The sequence below is a fragment of the Sebastes fasciatus genome, chromosome 5 (assembly GCF_043250625.1).
Source record: "Sebastes fasciatus isolate fSebFas1 chromosome 5, fSebFas1.pri, whole genome shotgun sequence".
Lineage (NCBI taxonomy): Eukaryota > Metazoa > Chordata > Actinopteri > Perciformes > Sebastidae > Sebastes > Sebastes fasciatus.
The window spans coordinates 25,065,798-25,085,091 of NC_133799.1; the positions used below are offsets into that span (position 1 = coordinate 25,065,798).

At 40.8% G+C, this 19,294-nt stretch overlaps 1 protein-coding gene across 1 annotated transcript; it reads right to left on the reverse strand.

The window, feature by feature from the left end:
* Positions 1–14,038: 14,038 nt before the first annotated feature.
* Positions 14,039–18,594, reverse strand: bloc1s2 (biogenesis of lysosomal organelles complex-1, subunit 2). The gene is made up of 5 exons (XM_074635991.1): positions 18,375–18,594; positions 17,124–17,240; positions 16,686–16,805; positions 16,505–16,609; positions 14,039–14,847 (listed from the first exon to the last, which is right to left on the reverse strand). The coding sequence occupies exons 1-5, from the start codon at positions 18,538–18,540 to the stop codon at positions 14,816–14,818; spliced, it is 540 nt and encodes a 179-aa protein (XP_074492092.1). The 5' UTR covers positions 18,541–18,594; the 3' UTR covers positions 14,039–14,815.
* Positions 18,595–19,294: the final 700 nt, after the last annotated feature.

Genomic DNA, 19,294 nt, shown 5'->3' on the forward strand with positions numbered 1-19,294 from the left:
TATGAAACAGGATCCTTGACTGTATATAGGTACGAACCCAGAGAGGAAAATACACGCCCTTCAGCATCCTCATCTGCATCCCAACAGTTCCTGTTTTTGGGGCCGACTGTATAGGATGTCACTAATGTACAAACACACACACACCACGCTGCCAGGCAAAGGAGGAAGGAGGGCTGTTGAGAACCTTTAAACAAAAAGACATTTTTAGAAAGGTCCTCTTGAGTGGGGAAACAAAGGGGGGAAGTGACATGACGTCGCACAGGAGGGAATCTGAGGGTCACCGGTGGCCTGACGGACACGCCTATGGAACAGTCTCTCTCACACACACACACACACATTCACAAGCTCCTTTCACACACACATTTTTAGTCAAGGTCCTTTTGCGCTGCTCTCAAAATAGCCACTTCCTCGTCTCCCCACTTATTTGCTGATATTAGAATCATAAGGATGTTTGGTGTCCGCGTTCTCTTTCCTTCGGCAGAAACCGCATGAAATCCACTGTTTTTTATTAAGGGATGTTTTGATCATCTGTGCTGTTCCACATATAAACCGGTTATAAACCTGTGATGTAACATTGTGGGAACATTACATGAATTCCCTCTCAGCAGACTAGCCCGACACGGTCAAATGATGTGGTCTTACTTATTTTATTATTAACCTGGAAATGATTATAATGCCTTTGGTTGTAGTCTGGTAGCTCACATGAGGTGCACACTCGTAGAATAGAAAATAGAACTGAACAGTCTGAAATCATTACTTTGCAGATGCTGCTGTTTAACTAACTATACTTTAGGTGCACGCACATGTACAGTAAGTGGCCTTCATTGCAGATGACTGTTGATATAGATTGTATATTAAAGGGGACATATCATGCTCATTTTCAGGTTCATACTTTTATTTTGGGTTTCCACTAGAACATGTTTTCATGCTTTAATGTTCAAAAACATTATTTTTCTCATCCTGTCTGTCTGAATATACCCGTATTCACCCTCTGTATGAAACGCTCCATTTTAGTTCCTGTCTCTTTAAGACCGCCACCAGAAAAAGCCCAGTCTGCTCTGATTGGCTTGTGAGAAAAATATGGCGCACCTTTACAAAAGTAGCTCCAAGAGGAAACCTCTGGTGCTGAGAAATGAAGCCAACACAGAAGTGCCAAAAACTGCAGTTCTTCAAACGGCCACTTGAGGCTCCAATAGCGAGTCAATCTCCATAGACCTCCATGCCATAATTTACAGCAGAAATAAACATGTTTACAGCCTGGCAAAAACAAAAAGTTTTAGTCTATGTAGCTAATGACAACTGTACAGGTTGGGAATTTGTTAGGGGTGTAACGATACAACAATACGATACGATTTCCATGGCTCCGATACGATTCAGGACATTATTTGGCTCATCTAGAGCGATACGATACGATTAAATGATTTGAAATCAATACAGTAACTTTTTTTACCAAAAATTCAATCAGTGTGAAATAAATAGCTGATACTGGACAGAGCAGGTCAGGATTCCTCAAAGTGTTTCTTGTAAGGGAATCAGGGATAAATTAATTATGGATAAAAACAAGTAAACAACAAGCCTGAAACTCTGCCGACCGGCTCCTTTGCATTTGCAGCGCCGGCAGCATGCAGACCGGTGCCCGGTCTCCCTCCACGCCGTTACTGGGTGAGAGAGCAAGGAGTCCAGTGCACCGTTTGTCTGCATGCACGCCATGGATGCGTGCTCGCGCTGCAGAGGGCAGAGCTGGCAAGCTGGCGCATGTCTGGAGAGTTTCTTTACTAATAAAAGTGCTAAAAAAACACCCAGTTTGAGCTTCGCAACGGCTCTTCAGAAACCTATAGGTGACGTCACGGAGACTACGTCCATATTTATTTTATTTTATACACTCTATGGGTAGTACTCAAGCTGTGGGTGGAGATACTCAGATTGTGGGCAGTATATTCTAATGAGCCTGCATGTGACGTAGGAAGAGAAGCCAAATCTGAATGTCTTGTTGAATCACATGTTTTCTGATCTAGACAGCCCACAAAAAACTGACTGGGTTGTCTTATTTCACAGTTTGTGAGTTGGTAGGAGCTCCAGATACCCAGATGGATGAGCACAAGCACTGAGAAAGTGATTTTTCATGATATGTCCCCTTTAATTCATGAGAGAGTGATGCTTGATCTGGACAGGATCGTGGAGGCCAGACTGTTTCTCTCATGCGTGGACACATAAAAACACACGTACACACCTCTCACATCTGGTGTACGTTAGATCTGTTACAGAGTGTATGAATCTCAAAACCAGAGGGGGTAAAGCCATCAATCACGCCTCCCCCTCTCACTTTTTTTCTCCCTCTTCAGGACGCTCGAGGCTACGAGGGGAAGCTTATTATTTGTGTTTACTGTAACAGTACAGGTAAAGCAGCTGAAGCCGATTTCCTGCCTCATCTGAAAATAGAGCGAACAGAGGAGCTGCATGCTGGTCAGACGTACACAAAGTTCTGCATCACAGCGAGGGACTGTCATCGTCAACAGGGTAGCTTTAGGTAATCAGGGTAAGCTGGACTCTATAGTCTGAAGGGTAAATAAGGAGATTCAGTTACATATATGATTTGCAAAAGGCCAATATAACTGCTGCTTCTGGGGAAAACGTGTAGCTGCTGCTGTATGATGCATGTGTTTAAGTGGTGCAGAGCTAACAGCATTTTCTCATTGATCCAGATGTCCTAATTCAATATGTGGACAGTTCTATGTAACGGTAGACTCAGCTTTGATTTGATAATGAGGGTTTGGAGACGGGGAGGGTGTAAAATGTAATAAACAGCCTGCAGGAGAGAGTGAAATGAGGATCCACACTTGTGATCACTCTACAGTGGACATAACTTCTCACAGTTGGTTGCTTTTAGATTCAAACTTCATTTGATAGTAATGTCTTTGACATATTCAGTTAATCCATGTGCTCGGTGAGGGATGTAGTACTTGAGTCCTGACTTTTTTTAAGTCTAGCACTTGTTTTGGTCTCGTTCCTTGTTAAGAATTGTCTTGATCTCGGGCTTGGCTATTGAGAACTGGTCAAGTTGTTCCTTCAGTCTGCTGGTTTGGGTACAGTTGTACAAAACGTTGCCGGATTTAGCCAACATTTTACCAACCTCTTCCTTAACATACCTGTAGAAATCTGTCCTTAAACCTAAATTGCATTGATTAGTTTGATGTGAGAAGGTAGATAATTATTGTTCATAGATTAATTATTTCTATCCATCTTAATGCCTTAGGGCCTGTCTCTATATTGCGGGGGTTTTTCTGAATGCCAGCATCTTTTTTTCAATTCTTCCCAACGAGGAGAAAGCGTATGTGTTCCTATCCGGCCACCTAGAGAAAAAACGCTGCACACAGCATCTTTTTTTCTGAATGCTCCGCCTTTTTTGTGCGGCCGCTCCTAGCGCTTCTAGTTAAAAATCTCAGAACTTTTCAGAAAACCGCTGGTGACGTCACTGTCGGTTTATCCTGAGCTTTATATGTCAGACAGACACCATCATAACAAAGACTGAAAGCACATTTGTGGGAGCAGATTGGCCGGGCGGACACTGAATGTTGCTGGTGAGTGTTGTGCTTTTATCGCCGTACATGTCGTCTACGACAGATGGTTCTTCTTGCTCTACGGTGGTCAGTATGAGGGCATGCATCCTCCGGTTGATGCTCGTGGTGAAAAAACAATGTCAAACAAATAGATAGTAGCCCAAATAGATAATAAAACGCAAAGGGGCGATTCTAGTCTATCATACAACAGTGGTGATATGTTGTCAAGATATTGTAGTCATAGAAACGCTGAGATGAAGTGTCCCCATGCAGCGCCCTGCAGCCGCTCTTCTGCCAGATTAAAGACGCTATATGGACACAGGTCCTTAATCACTATATTAGTATTGGAAATACACTATGGTCTTGAACAGGACTCTATCTGCTCTGGACTCAGCCCTGACTTGGTCTTGACTACCTTTGGACTTGGTCTTGACTCGGACTCGACTGGACCTGGCCTTGACTTGGACTCGATTGCGTTGGTCTCGGCTACAGCCCTGACCCTATCCATTGTTTGATGGCTACCTGTTCTGGGATGCTGGAACACACAGTGGAGCCTTCTCGGTGTCGTGGGACCCCAGAGAATGGTGTGACAGGTTTTTGATATAACTAGTGGCTATTTAGTGGAACTAAATAAGCATGGATGATAGCTGGACAACTGATTGGGCCATGGCATTCAGAAGCAACTGTCTATCAAGCTAGTTGGGCCAGCCCATGTAGCTTAGCCTAAAGTGGATACAATGCAGATCTAAGGTCTGGTCAAGCAGCTGGGTATCTGCTTGTGGGGGTTATGACTCAGGGCTCTAGGTCAGGGTTAAAGAATAGCATCACCTGTCAGGAGATTTAAGGCTTATTCATAACTGGCTTCCATAGGAATGCCCACCCAACTTTTGGCACGTTTATCCATGTGTAATGATTGATAACTACATTGAATTTCTGACATTTGAATCCACATCTCATCTGGATTTAAAAATCAGAATGACTCAAATGCTGGATCACACTTGGAATGACAGTGACTCACATACAGAAAGACTGTTTTTGTTTTATTTGGTCATGTACACCCACTACACCCACTGGTACATGATGTTGACCATTCAGTATGTTTCCAAATCATTAAAAATACATTGAGAAAGTTGGTGTTGGAGCCCCAAAAAGAGACAAAAGAACCACCTGATATTCTTGGCAGACTTCTGATGGTCTGACCCCGTCGTGACCTGAACTCAGAGTTACTGTAAGCACCCCCAGCTAAAGACTACAGACCCAACACACACACAGCAGAACTGACCAGGTAGCCCAGCCGAGCCAGGTGCACTTCTGTTTATGTTATCTGGGTAATTATGGCAAATATTATTGCAGCCCGCTGCCCTTGACTCGGCTCCGCTGGTGCGCTTAGCTTGGACAACTGGCCAAAGCTCATTCACACAGAGTGGGACCAGTTGGGAAAGAGAGAGATCACAGCGGCACCAGATGTTCTTAAACACAGAATAAGACATTCAGCTGCTCACTTGATTCAATTATTCAATCTAAGATACATATTTTAAAAAGCCTCTCCTCAGGACTCTGTATCTCCGTACAGTCTGTCCCTTGGCTTTAGTCCTACCCTCACCATGCTCACTGTGTCAATAAGCAGAAGGGAAATAATAGCATGTCTAATTCAATGTTCTGTTGAATCTCTCACACGCTGCTCACATGCACTCGGCGGTAACACGAAGCAGAACATGTTCATGTCCTCAGTTGTCTCGGTTTCAGTGAGACACGGATTGCATTACAAGTAAATAAGTAAACATTATGTGGCACTTTTTAAAAGAGATGTTACAAAGAGGAATTAGAAATAGAGTGGTGCAGGGATGACATATTGTTGTAGGCCAACCAGGAAGTTAGCATCGCTATGGTTCCCTCGATAAAAAGCTGAAATTGTTCCATTGGGTTTTGGATTATTGCGGGAAATAAACTCTGTGGCAAACACACGTTTATGATACTTACACGTATTATTCAGCAAGATAATCTCCACAAATGAAAACCACTTTTATGATTTTTGAAGGGTAAATGCAATCGCCAGAAGTAAAAAGCTAATGTTAGGCTGCTAGAGGCCTGCAGAGGGAGTGGGTGGAAAGCCCGCTGGGAGCCTATCGAGGTGGGCTGCAGGGGATTTCCAGGGCAGTCTCTACACCGGGCACTCAGGCTCCTTGGCATCAGAGGGTTGAAAGAAAGAAAAGCCACCAGGAACATCACTGAAGCTGCAGAAAAAATCTCCAAGGTGGTTGTGGATCAAGAGGAGTGATCCATGGTGTAGCGTGCAGCGTTGACACAAGCCGACTTATCATCCCCGGTTGGGTCGCCCAGGTGAGGGTGTCTGATGATCAAAGACCCGAAACACACGATGACCCTGGGTTCATCACTGATGATGTGTCCAAGCCGCACCATCTACATGCAGATGGTGTTTATTCAAACTAGGCCATAAACAAACTACACCACGGTCACATGATAGTGAGTATAAACAACTAGGCTGTAAAGTAGGACAAGTCAGCGTGATGACATTTAGTAGTCTCATTTAGCCACTTGTTAGCAAACTCCTTTTTTAAGACACGTAAAGGGTTCAAAATTCATGAGTAAGGTATTTACTGATGTATTTTATGTCGTAGAACAAAACTTTAAAATCTCTTCAGCTTGTGTTAACCACAGATCTTATTTCAGGAATCTAACTAAAAACCCATTGACTTCCAGACGAGGTAACAGGAAGTGCTAAAATGCTAACTCATTTCTGGGTTTTAGGATTCACTCCTGCAAGACTATATAAAAGAAAATAGAAAGGAAGGAAAAAGAGACAGCCAAGATGAACACACACGTGACACATATCAGTCAGATAATAATATTATCGCCGGTTACTGCCGTATGAGCGCAGTGCAGAGCGGCGGCGGCAATTAACTAGCCAGTGAGGCACACAAAGAGGGGCTGACATGCACTCAAATGGATGCACGGCCGGCCCGGCTACATAAACAGAGCACAGAGAAACTGTGATTACAACACACACAGAGGGAGAGTGACTTCATTCTCTGCTCAGGTAGACATTACTCCTCTATATCTTTACATAGCAGATGGTTGTTTGCTGCTATATTAATGCTCTGGATTTTGTATAGAGAACCTTTAACTTTATTGTTGTACAGGCAGAAGCTCTGTCACAAATATCTGTGTACAGCTTTAGTTTTCTGCCATTGAAGTTTGGCCTTCCTGCAGGATTCATCAGTTCAAACTACAGTATGCATGCTGTTTGTTATCTATGGAGAAAGAGAGCCATGAGAACAGACTGTTATACAAAGGTTGTTGTAGGTTCATGAATCAGGAAATGTTGCTAAATCTTAAAGAAAGAGGCGCACCATTTTATGGTGTGCCTGAATGTTCTGGACTTTATGTGCCTGTGTGTGTCATCACTGAGAGCCGAGCTAAGATGGCGTTGTGTTCTTTGAGTGATTTTCTGGTTCTGAATGTTCGGGTCACTTAAGGACAGCCTACGGGTCTTCATACCAAGATGAGTCAACTCTGTCCTTTTATGGCTTCCGGACACTTGTTACTCATTTGGATGAACTAATGAACACATGCTGAAAGGAAAACACAAGCATGGACACACACACACACACACACACACACAAACGCCCTTTTGGAGAAAATTCGAAATAGCTAATTATCTATGAACTACTGACATTTTATTCCAGATAAACAGGATGTGACTTTTTAATAAACCCTCCAAACAAACAGGAATTTCACTCATGGGGCCGGCGTTCATGTCCTTTGGGAAACCCAAAGTTGAATGATTTTTACTGACATGACGTCACATGACGTTATGTTACAAGCATACTTGTTTTAAAGGGCAGGTCCATTATTGTTATACATTTTTTTAGGTTTTTATATCATTCTGTAGCTATCCAGTGGTGTTCCTTATGTATTCAAATCTGAACATTAACATTTTGGTCAAGTCTGTTTTAGTGTCAAAATGCTATTTTTCCCCTTCAAGCCCTTCTAAACACTTTGTCCCCACGTGACCTGACGTAGGTTTCTGCATGATGACGCTGCTACATATACAGTATACATAAATCCTTATAGTCAGTGTATTACATACAGTAACTTAGATGGCGGTCGGCATAATCCCAGTTTGGAAAAGCAGACAGGAGTACCGGCACGGAAGCTAAGTGATGTACTGCTGTGGACGCCACGTTAGTTCAGATCCGAAAGTCACTCAATAACACAAACAAACTAATCGATCAATGCAGCAACTCCTTTGTTCTGCGACGTAAAATCATTGTTTTTCTGAATGAAGTCTGGTGGCTGTGAAGATAACGATATAACGACTTTAGTCCCCCATCGGAAAGAGACCAGACCAGACTCCATTCACAAAAACAGCAATTTTACCTCTCAGAACGCGGGAGTATACATAAAAAACGACTTTAAAACATCCAAACTAACCCAGTTAACGTTGACTCAGCTAGTGCTAGCATTCACATTATCCATAACCTTATTGATTAGCTTACTTTGGTAACCAAGTCACTGCTTTTTGCTGACGGCTGAGTGGGCGTTTCCATTTCAAAATAAACGGAACAGAACTCAGATGGACCGCTCTTTAACACAAACCATGAACTGTACACTACCTAATAGATAATAGTAGAGTTTAAATGGATTGAAACAATTTACCCGAAATCTCAAGTACCTAATTTGCTTCCAGGCCTGCTGTTTCTGCTGTTGAGTTTTTTTTTCAACTTGAGGTGTTTAGGGCACAGCACAAAAGCACTCTCATTGCAAAAAATAGCCCCAGACTGCTGAAACACACTCTGTCTGATCAGGACCTAAGTGTTCAGAACAGCTTATTCCTGCATGTCCTACTCCAATGTTTTCCCAATGACATGTTATACAAATACCATATGAAATAAAGTCCTCTTCTGTTAGAGTGTGGGGCATTATATCATCATTATTGCAGAGATTTGAAGTGTGTTTTGTGTCTGAAATGTCCTCCCAGGTGTGGTCAGTGTCACTGTGTCTGCTCCACAGACAGACACACTGATAGCTCTGGTGCCAAAGAGTCTGAGAGTGGTTCTAATGGGGGGTCTCAGAGATGCTGAGTCCATTTAGACATGGTGCTGGACACGCTGCACATGAAAGCACAGAAAGTCAAAATGGGAACACAAACAACAGGGAGACGCACCAGGACTAAACCAATATCACGATTTAACAAGGATTACACAGGACAGTTCTCAGGTGTTGCTGGTTACGACTTCCTGCAGAGAAAGAATCCTCGGTCCACGTTTCAACCCCCGGGATCAGAGCTGGATCTGAGGCCGGAGCCAGAGTCTGACACCCCTGCTACCTGCTGGGAGACGGCTGGGCTCCGTCTCACATCCAAAATAAGGCTGCACCTACGGCTTTTGCGCTGCAATCCCATCTGGTCTCATTTTAGATTTGTAATAATGGAGTGACGGCGCGGACGTTTTTGGGCTAATCAAAATGGATTGCATCGGTCAAAGCGTTCCAAGGACTACATACCTGACAGAGCGCTGGCTTTTGGGTTTCGAGTTTCAAAGGGGTCAGATGTGACATGCGGGGTTTTGTGCGTGCTCTTGCGTCCTCACATGTGTGCACGGTATATGATGAAGGTGTGAGCGGTGGAGTGAAGTGAGTGATTGTGGTGCCAAACGTTGACCTCATGTGGCTTCTCATGCCCGTCTCTTAGAAGGTATTTGAAGTCTGACTCAGTCCCTCAGATCTCACATGTGGCTTATATTTGCACTGAAATACCTCCCAGAGCTATTGGCTGCTTTGAAATGGGTGTAAACATGAAGCTCTTTGGCTATTTGGCTGTCTTTATAATGTCACTGCTTTACATAGGAGGGTAGTAAAAGGTGCAGTTATGGCGGGTTGTTTATTAGGACGATACACCTATCTCCTGATTCCATACTATCACAATACTTGGATGCTGATTTGATATGTATTGCGATTCGATATTAAGACACTAGACCATGGGGAAAAGAGTTGAATCATTCACTTCTAGGGACTTTTACTTTGGAAAATATCTAAATGAATACAGTAAGAATTTTTTGATTTTCAGCATGTATGTAGTCTGAGATGTCCTGAAGTCAAATATATCAGTCATTGTCAGGCATTATTTATAAAAAAAATTCCAGCAACCCAAAAATCAAAGAATAAAGACATTTCCCTCTCAAATTAGTGGTATTTTCATTTTAATTTATAAGGAACATGTAATGTTTTATACTTCTGGTGAATATAATCCAATCAATCTTATTTCCATAGATGTATTTTGTATATAAAGTTACCTTTGTTAACACCTTATTTTGAAAACCAGACGTAGTCACACGTGTATACTTCCTCTGACTTCTCCAAGGTGGTCTCTAGCTCTCCTGTCAGCTCCGTTCTCTTTATACATCCATGGTCAGCTCCATCGGGGCCGTTTGAATGCATTTAACATAAATGTCAGTATATGGGTGTTTTGGCTCGCTACGGTTTGATTTGGTTGACGGATACGGAACGGATATGACGTCACGTTACTCAGACTACAACAATAAAAGCGGTAACTTCCTTCTACCTCCGCATAGACTCAAATGAAGCAAATATATAGATACATAGTTGATTTTTTTCCCACCCCCGACTGTTTCTCCCATCACGGTCTGTCTCTGTGTGTGAAAGTGAGTGAAAGACAAAAATGATAGAGAGATTTCACAACACCACCCGATCTGTTGACATTGCTCAGTTAAGTGAAATAACTTTGAGCAAGGCCGAAAAAGAAACAGAACAAAATGTGGTTTGAAAATGACTTTTTGAGTGCTCTCATTCATGAACACAGAAATTTCCCAAAACTTCGTGCTTGCCTGTCAGTTACACAACGCTGCGGTGTGGCACGCTGCCCTGTTATTGTTAAACTGGCCCGGTCTCCATTTTAGACTTATGGAGAGAAAACAGCTCCTCTGCCGAAGCTGATGACGGACATGTGTTTGATACTCAGTCACATTTCTGGGAATCTCCTGAGGTCTGTCAGACCAAATCAAATTGAAGCTGTATCATTTCAAAAGATCTCAATTGGAATAATTTCTTTGTTGAGTTCGGCCTATTTGGTCCATTTTGCGTAATCTTTATTCTAAGTTGATTATATCTATAAATTGAAGCCACAGTGTATGTAATTTAATCAGCATTATTCCCATGTAACTGATATACAACCTGGCATTATACTATATGACATGTGCTAAGATCTATTCATGCATTGTCTTTTCTCTCTGTATATGTGTACAGTAGTAGAGGCCGGGAAGTGGTTTGCAAAATAATTTTTAGAGCATGTTTTCAGGGGAGTCATTGTCTGCGTAAAGTCCCCTGCTGTTTGTGGTGTATTTCAAGTCTGGCAATCAGCGTTTACATTGTGGAGAGAGATCAGGGAGTAAAAAGAGAGACGTCTTTTCTGAGGAACAGAAGGAATGCATTAGGTTTTCTTCTTATGACAGTAAAAAAAAAATAGCTTGTTGGTCACTGAGTGCAGCTGAAAGATCTCCATTCTTAAGTTATATAGGGTCAAACATGATGTTCGTGTTACATTACTGAGGATGGAGAACCACTATAAGGCGGCAGCGTCCGAGTCTGAGAAGTGAAGCCAATGCTGAAGTGCCTTGAACTTGCATTCTCTCTAACAGCCAGCAGGGGGCGACTCCTCTGGTTGCTAAAAGAAGTCTGATTGTATAGAAGTCTATGAGAAAATGAGCCTACTTCTCACTTGATTTATTACCTCAGTAAACATTGTAAACATGAGTTTATGGTCTCAATCACTAGTTTCAAGTCTTTCAATACAGCATGATTTAACTGTAAAGTGAGGAATCTCTTTCTGTATGTCCTTCGTATCTTCAAACTATTTTCATGAAATAAGAGAAAAAAAGTTTCCAAACAAGCCACCGTGTTGTTTCCGGTTTGAAAGCTGGGAGCAGCAGCCCACGGAGGGAAAGCGTTCGTATAATCAGGTGGGGAGTTTCTAGTGACAGCCCATCAAGCGTCGAAATGCTGGGATCGGTGCGTCCCCTCACGATAAAAAACGCCCCTGTGGACACGTACCATGAGACAAGCATGTCGTCTGCAGCAGGAAGACCGGGTTCATTGAGTGCATTTCAGTTTTGCTGCTGGATGCTGGATATACTAACGTTACAAGTGAACAACTGGCCAAGCAATCAGCCCGCTCTGAACGGCTACACACTCTGAACGGCCACGCACCGCAAACGGGCATGAGTCCCCGACAACGCTGCAAGCCGCAATATCGGGAGCCTACTGGGACCGAAGCAATCGGCCCGTTCCGAACAGGCACACCATGAACGGGCACTGCACTAGATTTGTAAATTATGGTCCCATTTAGAGTCAAATAGACCATAAAGCAGGGGATGCTTTAAGGCGGGGCTACCTTGTGATTGACAGGTCGCTACCACAGCGTTGTCCGGTCTGGGAGTTGTCCATGTTTTCGTCTTACAACTTTAACCCTTTCACAGTTTGTTTTCAGTTCGTCAAAGTTAATTAGAACATTTTGGTCGCCTAAAAATGTCTTACTTACTGTATGTAACCTCCTCACCACCAAGTTCACAGCTCGTACTGCATGAAACCAAGCACGCTGCACAGATACAGTATGCATACACACACATGCAGATAATCACAATCAGCGGAATACATGTTCAGTCATGAAATTATTACTCACTTGTTCTCAACATGCGTGTTTGACTGCTGAATGATGCTTCTGCATTAAATCTCCATACACCCAGTGGCACGTGGGAACACTTTTCTTATTAGCTGGAAATATATGGAAAAGTAGATAAAGAAACTCTTTCGTTCCTGTAATTACTACCAAGAGGCAACGTCATTTTTGACGTATATTTCTTTTGTTTCTCTGCTTCCTTTTCTGCACAGGCAACACCCTAGAATAACAGCACTCTTTTGAAAATACGATTTATTTTTTAAGATGGAGAGTAGATGGTAAGATGTAAAAACTAAAAAATAATGCCATTTCTTCTTGGCATAACAGCTCCATTAATCAGTACCGTAGACTTTAAATCTGTACTTTACATCCACCAGGTCTGAAAACCACTATTACACACATTTTCTACAGAATACAATACGTTTCCACACTCTATATTGCAACAGTATGGTGTAATTTTGCGGTACTTCCCAAACTGAAAAAAAAAGGTTTACCTATGATTACTATGTTACCTTCTCTTCTCTGCTTGACTGCCTCCTGGCACTCACATTTAGCTTTTAGAAAACAACCCCAAAATCATTTAATAGAGCTAATTTGAGAGCCTTCGGGAGGGGAGCTGGATTCGTGCCCCAGGGCTCTGGAAAGGCAGAGATGGAAGGATCACAGTGCAACAGTAAATAATGTTACAGTATGAATAATGAGCTCCTTCTGTGCCGGGGCCTCAGCTGGACTAATGACAGAGACCTGTTTTAGATTAGGTCTTGCACAAACATATACACACGTGCATTGATGTGCACGACCCAACACACACGCACACACACTCTCTCAGGAGGGAGGTCCTGTCAGTTTAGATAATCTGTAGCCCATGGCAAACCGGGCTCTGGGTTCTGCTCTGGGACAGCTAATAGAAAGGAGACAGAGGGCATCACACACATCTTTAGTCAGCCGGCCCTTTGAATTGTCAAGTATAGGTCATCAGTTTCCCTCCATTTGGTCTCACTCTTGTCTTTGCAGTTTCTCCAGAGACACAATATTTCATACATTCACTATGAATCAATTTCAGTCCCTATCACGGTGCAGGTCTGCCATCTACTGTCAGGAGTAGGTTCATTTTTAAAAGGAGACATATCATGTTCATTTTCAGGTTCATACTTGTATTTTGGGTTTCTACTAGAATATGTTTACATGCTTTAAAACTGAAGTAGGCGAGATTGGAGCAAATATGATTAAAAAAAGTTATTCTTATAAAACGGTCACCATATCGTGACAGTAGTACGTGAAACAGGTAACCTGAAAAAAAATCATGTGTCCTCCGGTGTCCTAACGGCATCTGCAAGATTTCACATACCGGAGGAAAACAAGCAGTAAGAGCTGATCTGAGGTCTGCTGTCAATCTGCTGTCTATGAGAGCCGGCTGTCAATCACTCGCAAACTCCGACCAAATGGTCAAACTAGGCCGCGCTGATCAAATATGAATCAATATTCTGTTACATTAATGCCTATTTCTCTACTGAAATGTTTTCAGAATCATCTTGTAGTGCACGGTTTAGCTGTAAAATGAGAAAGTTTGTGACGCCGGAGCCATGAGGAGGTGCAGAAGTCTAGTTTTCTCTCAGAACACTTGAATTACAATATGCTGAAAGGTTATTATGGAATTTTTGCCCAATGATGCCAAAAATATATACTGCCTACTGCCACTTTAATGTTCAAAAAAAGTGATAAAGTGAGTTTTTCATGACATATCCCCTTTAAGGAAACAGTCATGCAATGATATGCACATCATCAGGTTTATTTAAAAAAAAAAACTTCAGTTGGTGTCAAAATCTCCAGATAGAATACAATAATTCATCATTATCAAATATTCTTCATATCAAACTGCAAACTTTAAATTAACCAGTTTGTGTTCAGTATATTCACACTGCTCAGACAAATACATGTGTAACATCAAATAACCCCAATGTACATGTCAGGCTACTATTACTAAGTGGAATATTACTATCTGTCAATAGGTTGGTTGCCTGAATGATCAGAATAAGAAGGCTGGGACTTTATTAAAACACATCTATGAGCATGCTTCATCGTGTAAATATCTACATATGACAGAAGTGTTCTTATATCCGGTGGTACAAGTCTCTGCCAATCTGTTTCTTTATGTTTAGTAGTGAATTAGTGTAATCTGATTCCACCACTCAGTGAAGATATGCTAGTAATTAGGCAGATGTATTCATCATAAAGTTGATCTGCAGAAGTATGTGGGTACCGACCACACGCTCTGGTTCATCTTGGCTGCACGACCGCTGCCAAAATCGGTGATACTGGAGTTAAATCTAAGCCGAGCACTACGGTACTAATTCATGTGCCTTCAGCTGCTTCCTCCTGGGTCCTTTCTAGGTGTCAAAGTGGCTCTGACTGTTTGTTGTTTCAGTCTCAGTTCACATCCTCCCCGCAGCTCCTGGCTCCGCTGGCAGGGAGGAGGAGGAAGGCGAGGCAGCAGGGTTAAAGAAGGTGAGAAGGCGTCCATAACTCTCAGAACTTCTTCCCCTCCTCATCGCTTCTCCAGTTTTTTGAATCTGGCCTCTGTAAAGAAAAGAAAAGAAAACACAGGGATGTGATCACTCTGCAGATAATGGCTGCTTAAAGGTCCCATATCGTGCTCATTTTCAGGTTCATACTTGTATTTTATGTTTCCACTAGAACATGTTTACATGCTGTAATGTTTAAAAAAAAACTTTATTTTCCTCATACTGTCTGCCTGAATATACCTGTATTCACCCTCTGTCTGTAACGCTCCGTTTTAGTGCATTTCAACAAAATTGTGTTGCTAGGTAACAGTTTGGGTCCATGTTTACTTCCTGTCAGCTGACGTTATTTACATACACTGCAACAGGAAATAACTGGGACACATTTAAAATGTTTGTTTAAAACCGTGTAATGATCTAAATATTGTATATTTGTGACATCACAAATGGACAGAAATCCTAACGGCTTGTTTCAAATGCACAATTTCTGAATACGGGCTGTGTGTATTTCTCCGTATATTGAGCGTTTTGATAGTGTAACAGTATTTATATAGCACTTAAACCTGCTTTATAATATAAAAGACATGAAAATCTCACTTTTTACAATATGAGACCATTAAAGTCCAAATGCAACACAGGCTGGTGATGTTTGGCTGTCTCTTTGTGAGCTGTAACGTTGAAATATTTAGGTGAGGGATTGTTTGTGGTGTCATAGCACCATCTGCTGGTAGACTACATCATGCTTTGCAATATGAGCTGATGGAGGTGGTTGTACTATTATTGGTCCGTGCGACACATAGCAGACAAAATAGGCAGCAAATAGAAAGAGAGGTTATGTTTCTGCTGTCATGGGTGGAGTGAGCTCTCATTGACAAAGAAAAACAAGACATTCATCAAACCTAGTCAAGCAAAGGAAGCATATTGACAGTTTTGGATGTAGGATGTGTGTTCATGACAAGGGACGGGTTTGTTTTTTCTCAGATATAGCCAGTGGTGGAAAGTAATTAAGTACATTTACTTACGTACTGTACTTGAGTACAGTTTTAAGGAACTTGTACTTTTACTTGAGTATTTCCATTTTCTGCTACTTTATATTTCTACTCCACTACATCTCAGAAGGAAATAGTGTACTTTTTACTCCACTACATTTTATTTAATAAAGTTAGTTACTTTGCAGATTCAGATTAATAATGCAAAATATTATTAACAAATAAATTATGATGCATTAAATTCGATAAAGATAAGACTTCATTGATCCCATGGTGAAATTCACGAGCCACCCAGCAGTGTATATAATCCACCTTTACCAGCTTCAACATTAAAGTAATGTACATTTTAATGCATCAATAATTATAATTCAATCATATAATATGCATTATTCTGAAATGGACCACTCTGCATAATTAGTACTTTTACTTTTGGTACTTTTTGATGCTGATACTTTTGTACTTTTACATAAGTAAAATTCAGGACTTTTACTTGTAACAGAGCTTTTACTTGAGTAAAAGTAACAAAACCACAGTGTAGATTTACCCTGAGTACTTCTTCCACCACTGGATGTATCTTATATTATATCATGTCTTTTTTGATGGTTGCTGGAGGGTGACCTCACAGATGTTCTTTATGTTGTTTTATGTCATTCTGTTCTGTCTTTTTAGATTAAGCGTTGCAGCTCTATTATTATGCATGCACACTTCTGTACATTAAAGTCTTACCCAGTTTCTTGGAGTACGCGTCCAGTTTGTAGGCAGCCTGTTCAAGTGAAGACACCTGCTCCTCGATCTGATTTATCTGGTCCAAGTAGGGCTGTAAGCTGGCATCTAGAGCAAAAACATACATATAAGAATATAACAGTTTTTCAGAGTTTTTGAGCAGATAATGTTATCTCACACTCACATTTGTTGTTGAGATCCTGCAGGTTACGGCTGATGTTGATGCTGATGTCCTTCATTTCCATGTACTTCAGACTGGTGAGCTTGTTCATGTTCTCCAACAGACAGTAATCCTCACAAGTTCCTGATCAGGTAAGGACGTAGGGAGAGAAAAATAAATAAATCTGAGACTTTATTTCTCGTAAAGTTATGACTTTTTTCTGGAAATCTCATATGTTTTTTTCCCTCAATGTGGCCCTAATAGTCCGTGGTACATTGTCTCTTTGGTCCTCACTGCATTAGACTTATATACTATATACTTAGACTATAAACTGTGTTACCTCCATCACAATGATCAAGAGCCTCAAAACATTTGATTTTTGCCTAAAATGGCTCTTTTGATAGTAAAGGTTGCTGACCCCTGGTATAGATAGAAGAGGAAGTGTGCTATGTGTTATCAGACCTGTTAGTTCTCCTTGCAGGAAGATGGCCATCTTCTCAAACATGTCAGTGCACAACTCGTTGATATCTGGCTCTGCAGGCTCCACAGCCTCCTCTGCTGTCTCCACACCTCCATCACCTGAACACAACACATTAGCAGCATAAACAACAGCATTAACTCCAGATTCTTACTATTTATGATATCAATATTTCTCAATTATGTGTTTTTATTTACAAGATACTTTCTGGTGGGAATATTCCTGAGCAGTTCAAACAAATTCTCAGGTCCATTCTTACTCAACCCGTCAATCTCTAGATCTTCATCCTCCTAAATTCCTCACCATAGTAAAGGTCAATTTTCAATAAGATTTAGGGGAACCAAATTATGGAGTAGCTTTTCACATCTATCAAAAAACTGTTCATCTGTCAAATGTTCCAAAAGTCGCTTAAGGGGTCATTTAATTGCCCATTTCCCCATGTTGTCCATGTATCTGTTTTTGTGTTTTTTATTTTTTCCCCACTCACAATGTTGTTTGGTTACGATTTCCCAGAAGTCATTATAGATATTTAAATCAATATCCTCCTCACAAACACTAAACATACACTTCCACGCAACACACACACACACACTTGTGTTTTTTGATATATTTACTGTATTGTTATTGTTATTATTATATATATATCTTGTCCTAATTGTTTGTTATCACTATTATGTAATCATATTATTTGTTTATATTAATCTTCTCTAGGTGGAGGCTTCACATAAGCCCAGTGTTTTTTTTGCTTCTTCCTGCACTTTATATTATTCATTTATTATTTTGTTATGTTGTATAGTCTTAAATTGTGCAAAACAAATAAACATACCACATTAGCAGCTTAAACACAACACTAAACACCAGTTCAAACAATAAGTAAATCCAACAATAAAGCCAGGAAAACAATAGTAAAGTTATGAGATTCACAATGATGGTAAACACAATGAACCATCACTGTGAAGCTTCATAATCAGGTAAACACAATGAACCATCACTGTGAAGCTTCATAATCAGGTAAACACAATGAACCATCACTGTGAAGCTTCATAATCAGGTAAACACAATGAACCATCACTGTGAAGCTTCATAATCAGGTAAACACAATGAACCATCACTGTGAAGCTTCATAATCAGGTAAACACAATGAACCATCACTGTGAAGCTTCATAATCAGGCTACTGTGTGATGCTACTGTTAGCATTAGCATGCTACGGAAGCAGCCAGGTAACATCACCCACTGTTGGTGCTGGTCTTCTTGGGAGCGACCGCCGGTAGCTCCGCCGCCTCCTCCGGAGCTTCAGCCGGGCTGCTGGAACTCGCAGCCGCGTTCAGAGCCGCTAGCTGGGCCGCCGGAGCTCTGGAGATGCTGTCCATTGCTGCGGCGTCGTCGCCAGTTGCAGCCATTTTGTTCCTGTTTTGACTTTCGCTCGTCACATGAGTGATCACGTGACGTCCGCCCGCCACCACGAGCGACCACCAGCCCTACTCGCGCGCATTGCCACACCCTGATGAGGCTGGAATGTGAAGCATAATTTATGCTGCATTTAACCAGCCCCATATATATTATATATTATTACTAGAACAAATATTATATATTTATATATATATATTTTTTTAAATATATATATATATATATATATATATATATTATATATATATAATATTTGTTCTAGTAATGATATAATTATTTATAATATATATATATACATATACATACATATATATATATACATACCTATATAATATATATATGTATATATATAATATTTGTTCTAGTAATAATGTAATTATTTATAATATATATATATATATACATATATAGAGATATAATTTATATCTATCTCTATATATATAATATATAGAGATAGATATAATATATATATCATATCTATATCTATATATAGATATAATATATATATAGATATATATATGGTATCTAATTTAGAATTACAGTACACTTACGAAAACAGTTCACTTTGGGGGAATTAAGTTGTAAAAGGTTAATATTATATTAATATAATTAAATATGCTTTAGTAATTGTTATTGGGAAACAAAAATTAAGCCTAAGCATGGACCCACCTCTTATGTTTCTCCATAGACACTTAGGACACAAATGGTTTTACTAGCATACATTTTGGGCATACGTGAGTAAATACA

What these genes read in the sequence shown, in the direction of transcription:
- bloc1s2 (XM_074635991.1), bottom strand. Translation starts at nt 18,540, where the DNA reads ATGGCTGCAACTGGCGACGACGCCGCAGCAATGGACAGCATCTCCAGA. An exon ending in CAAGAAGACCAGCACCAACA is followed by an intron (nt 17,241 to 18,374) that starts GTGGGTGATGTT and finishes TGTTGTGTTCAG; the next exon opens with GTGATGGAGGTGTGGAGACA. An exon ending in CGCGTACTCCAAGAAACTGG is followed by an intron (nt 14,848 to 16,504) that starts GTAAGACTTTAA and finishes TTTTCTTTACAG; the next exon opens with AGGCCAGATTCAAAAAACTG.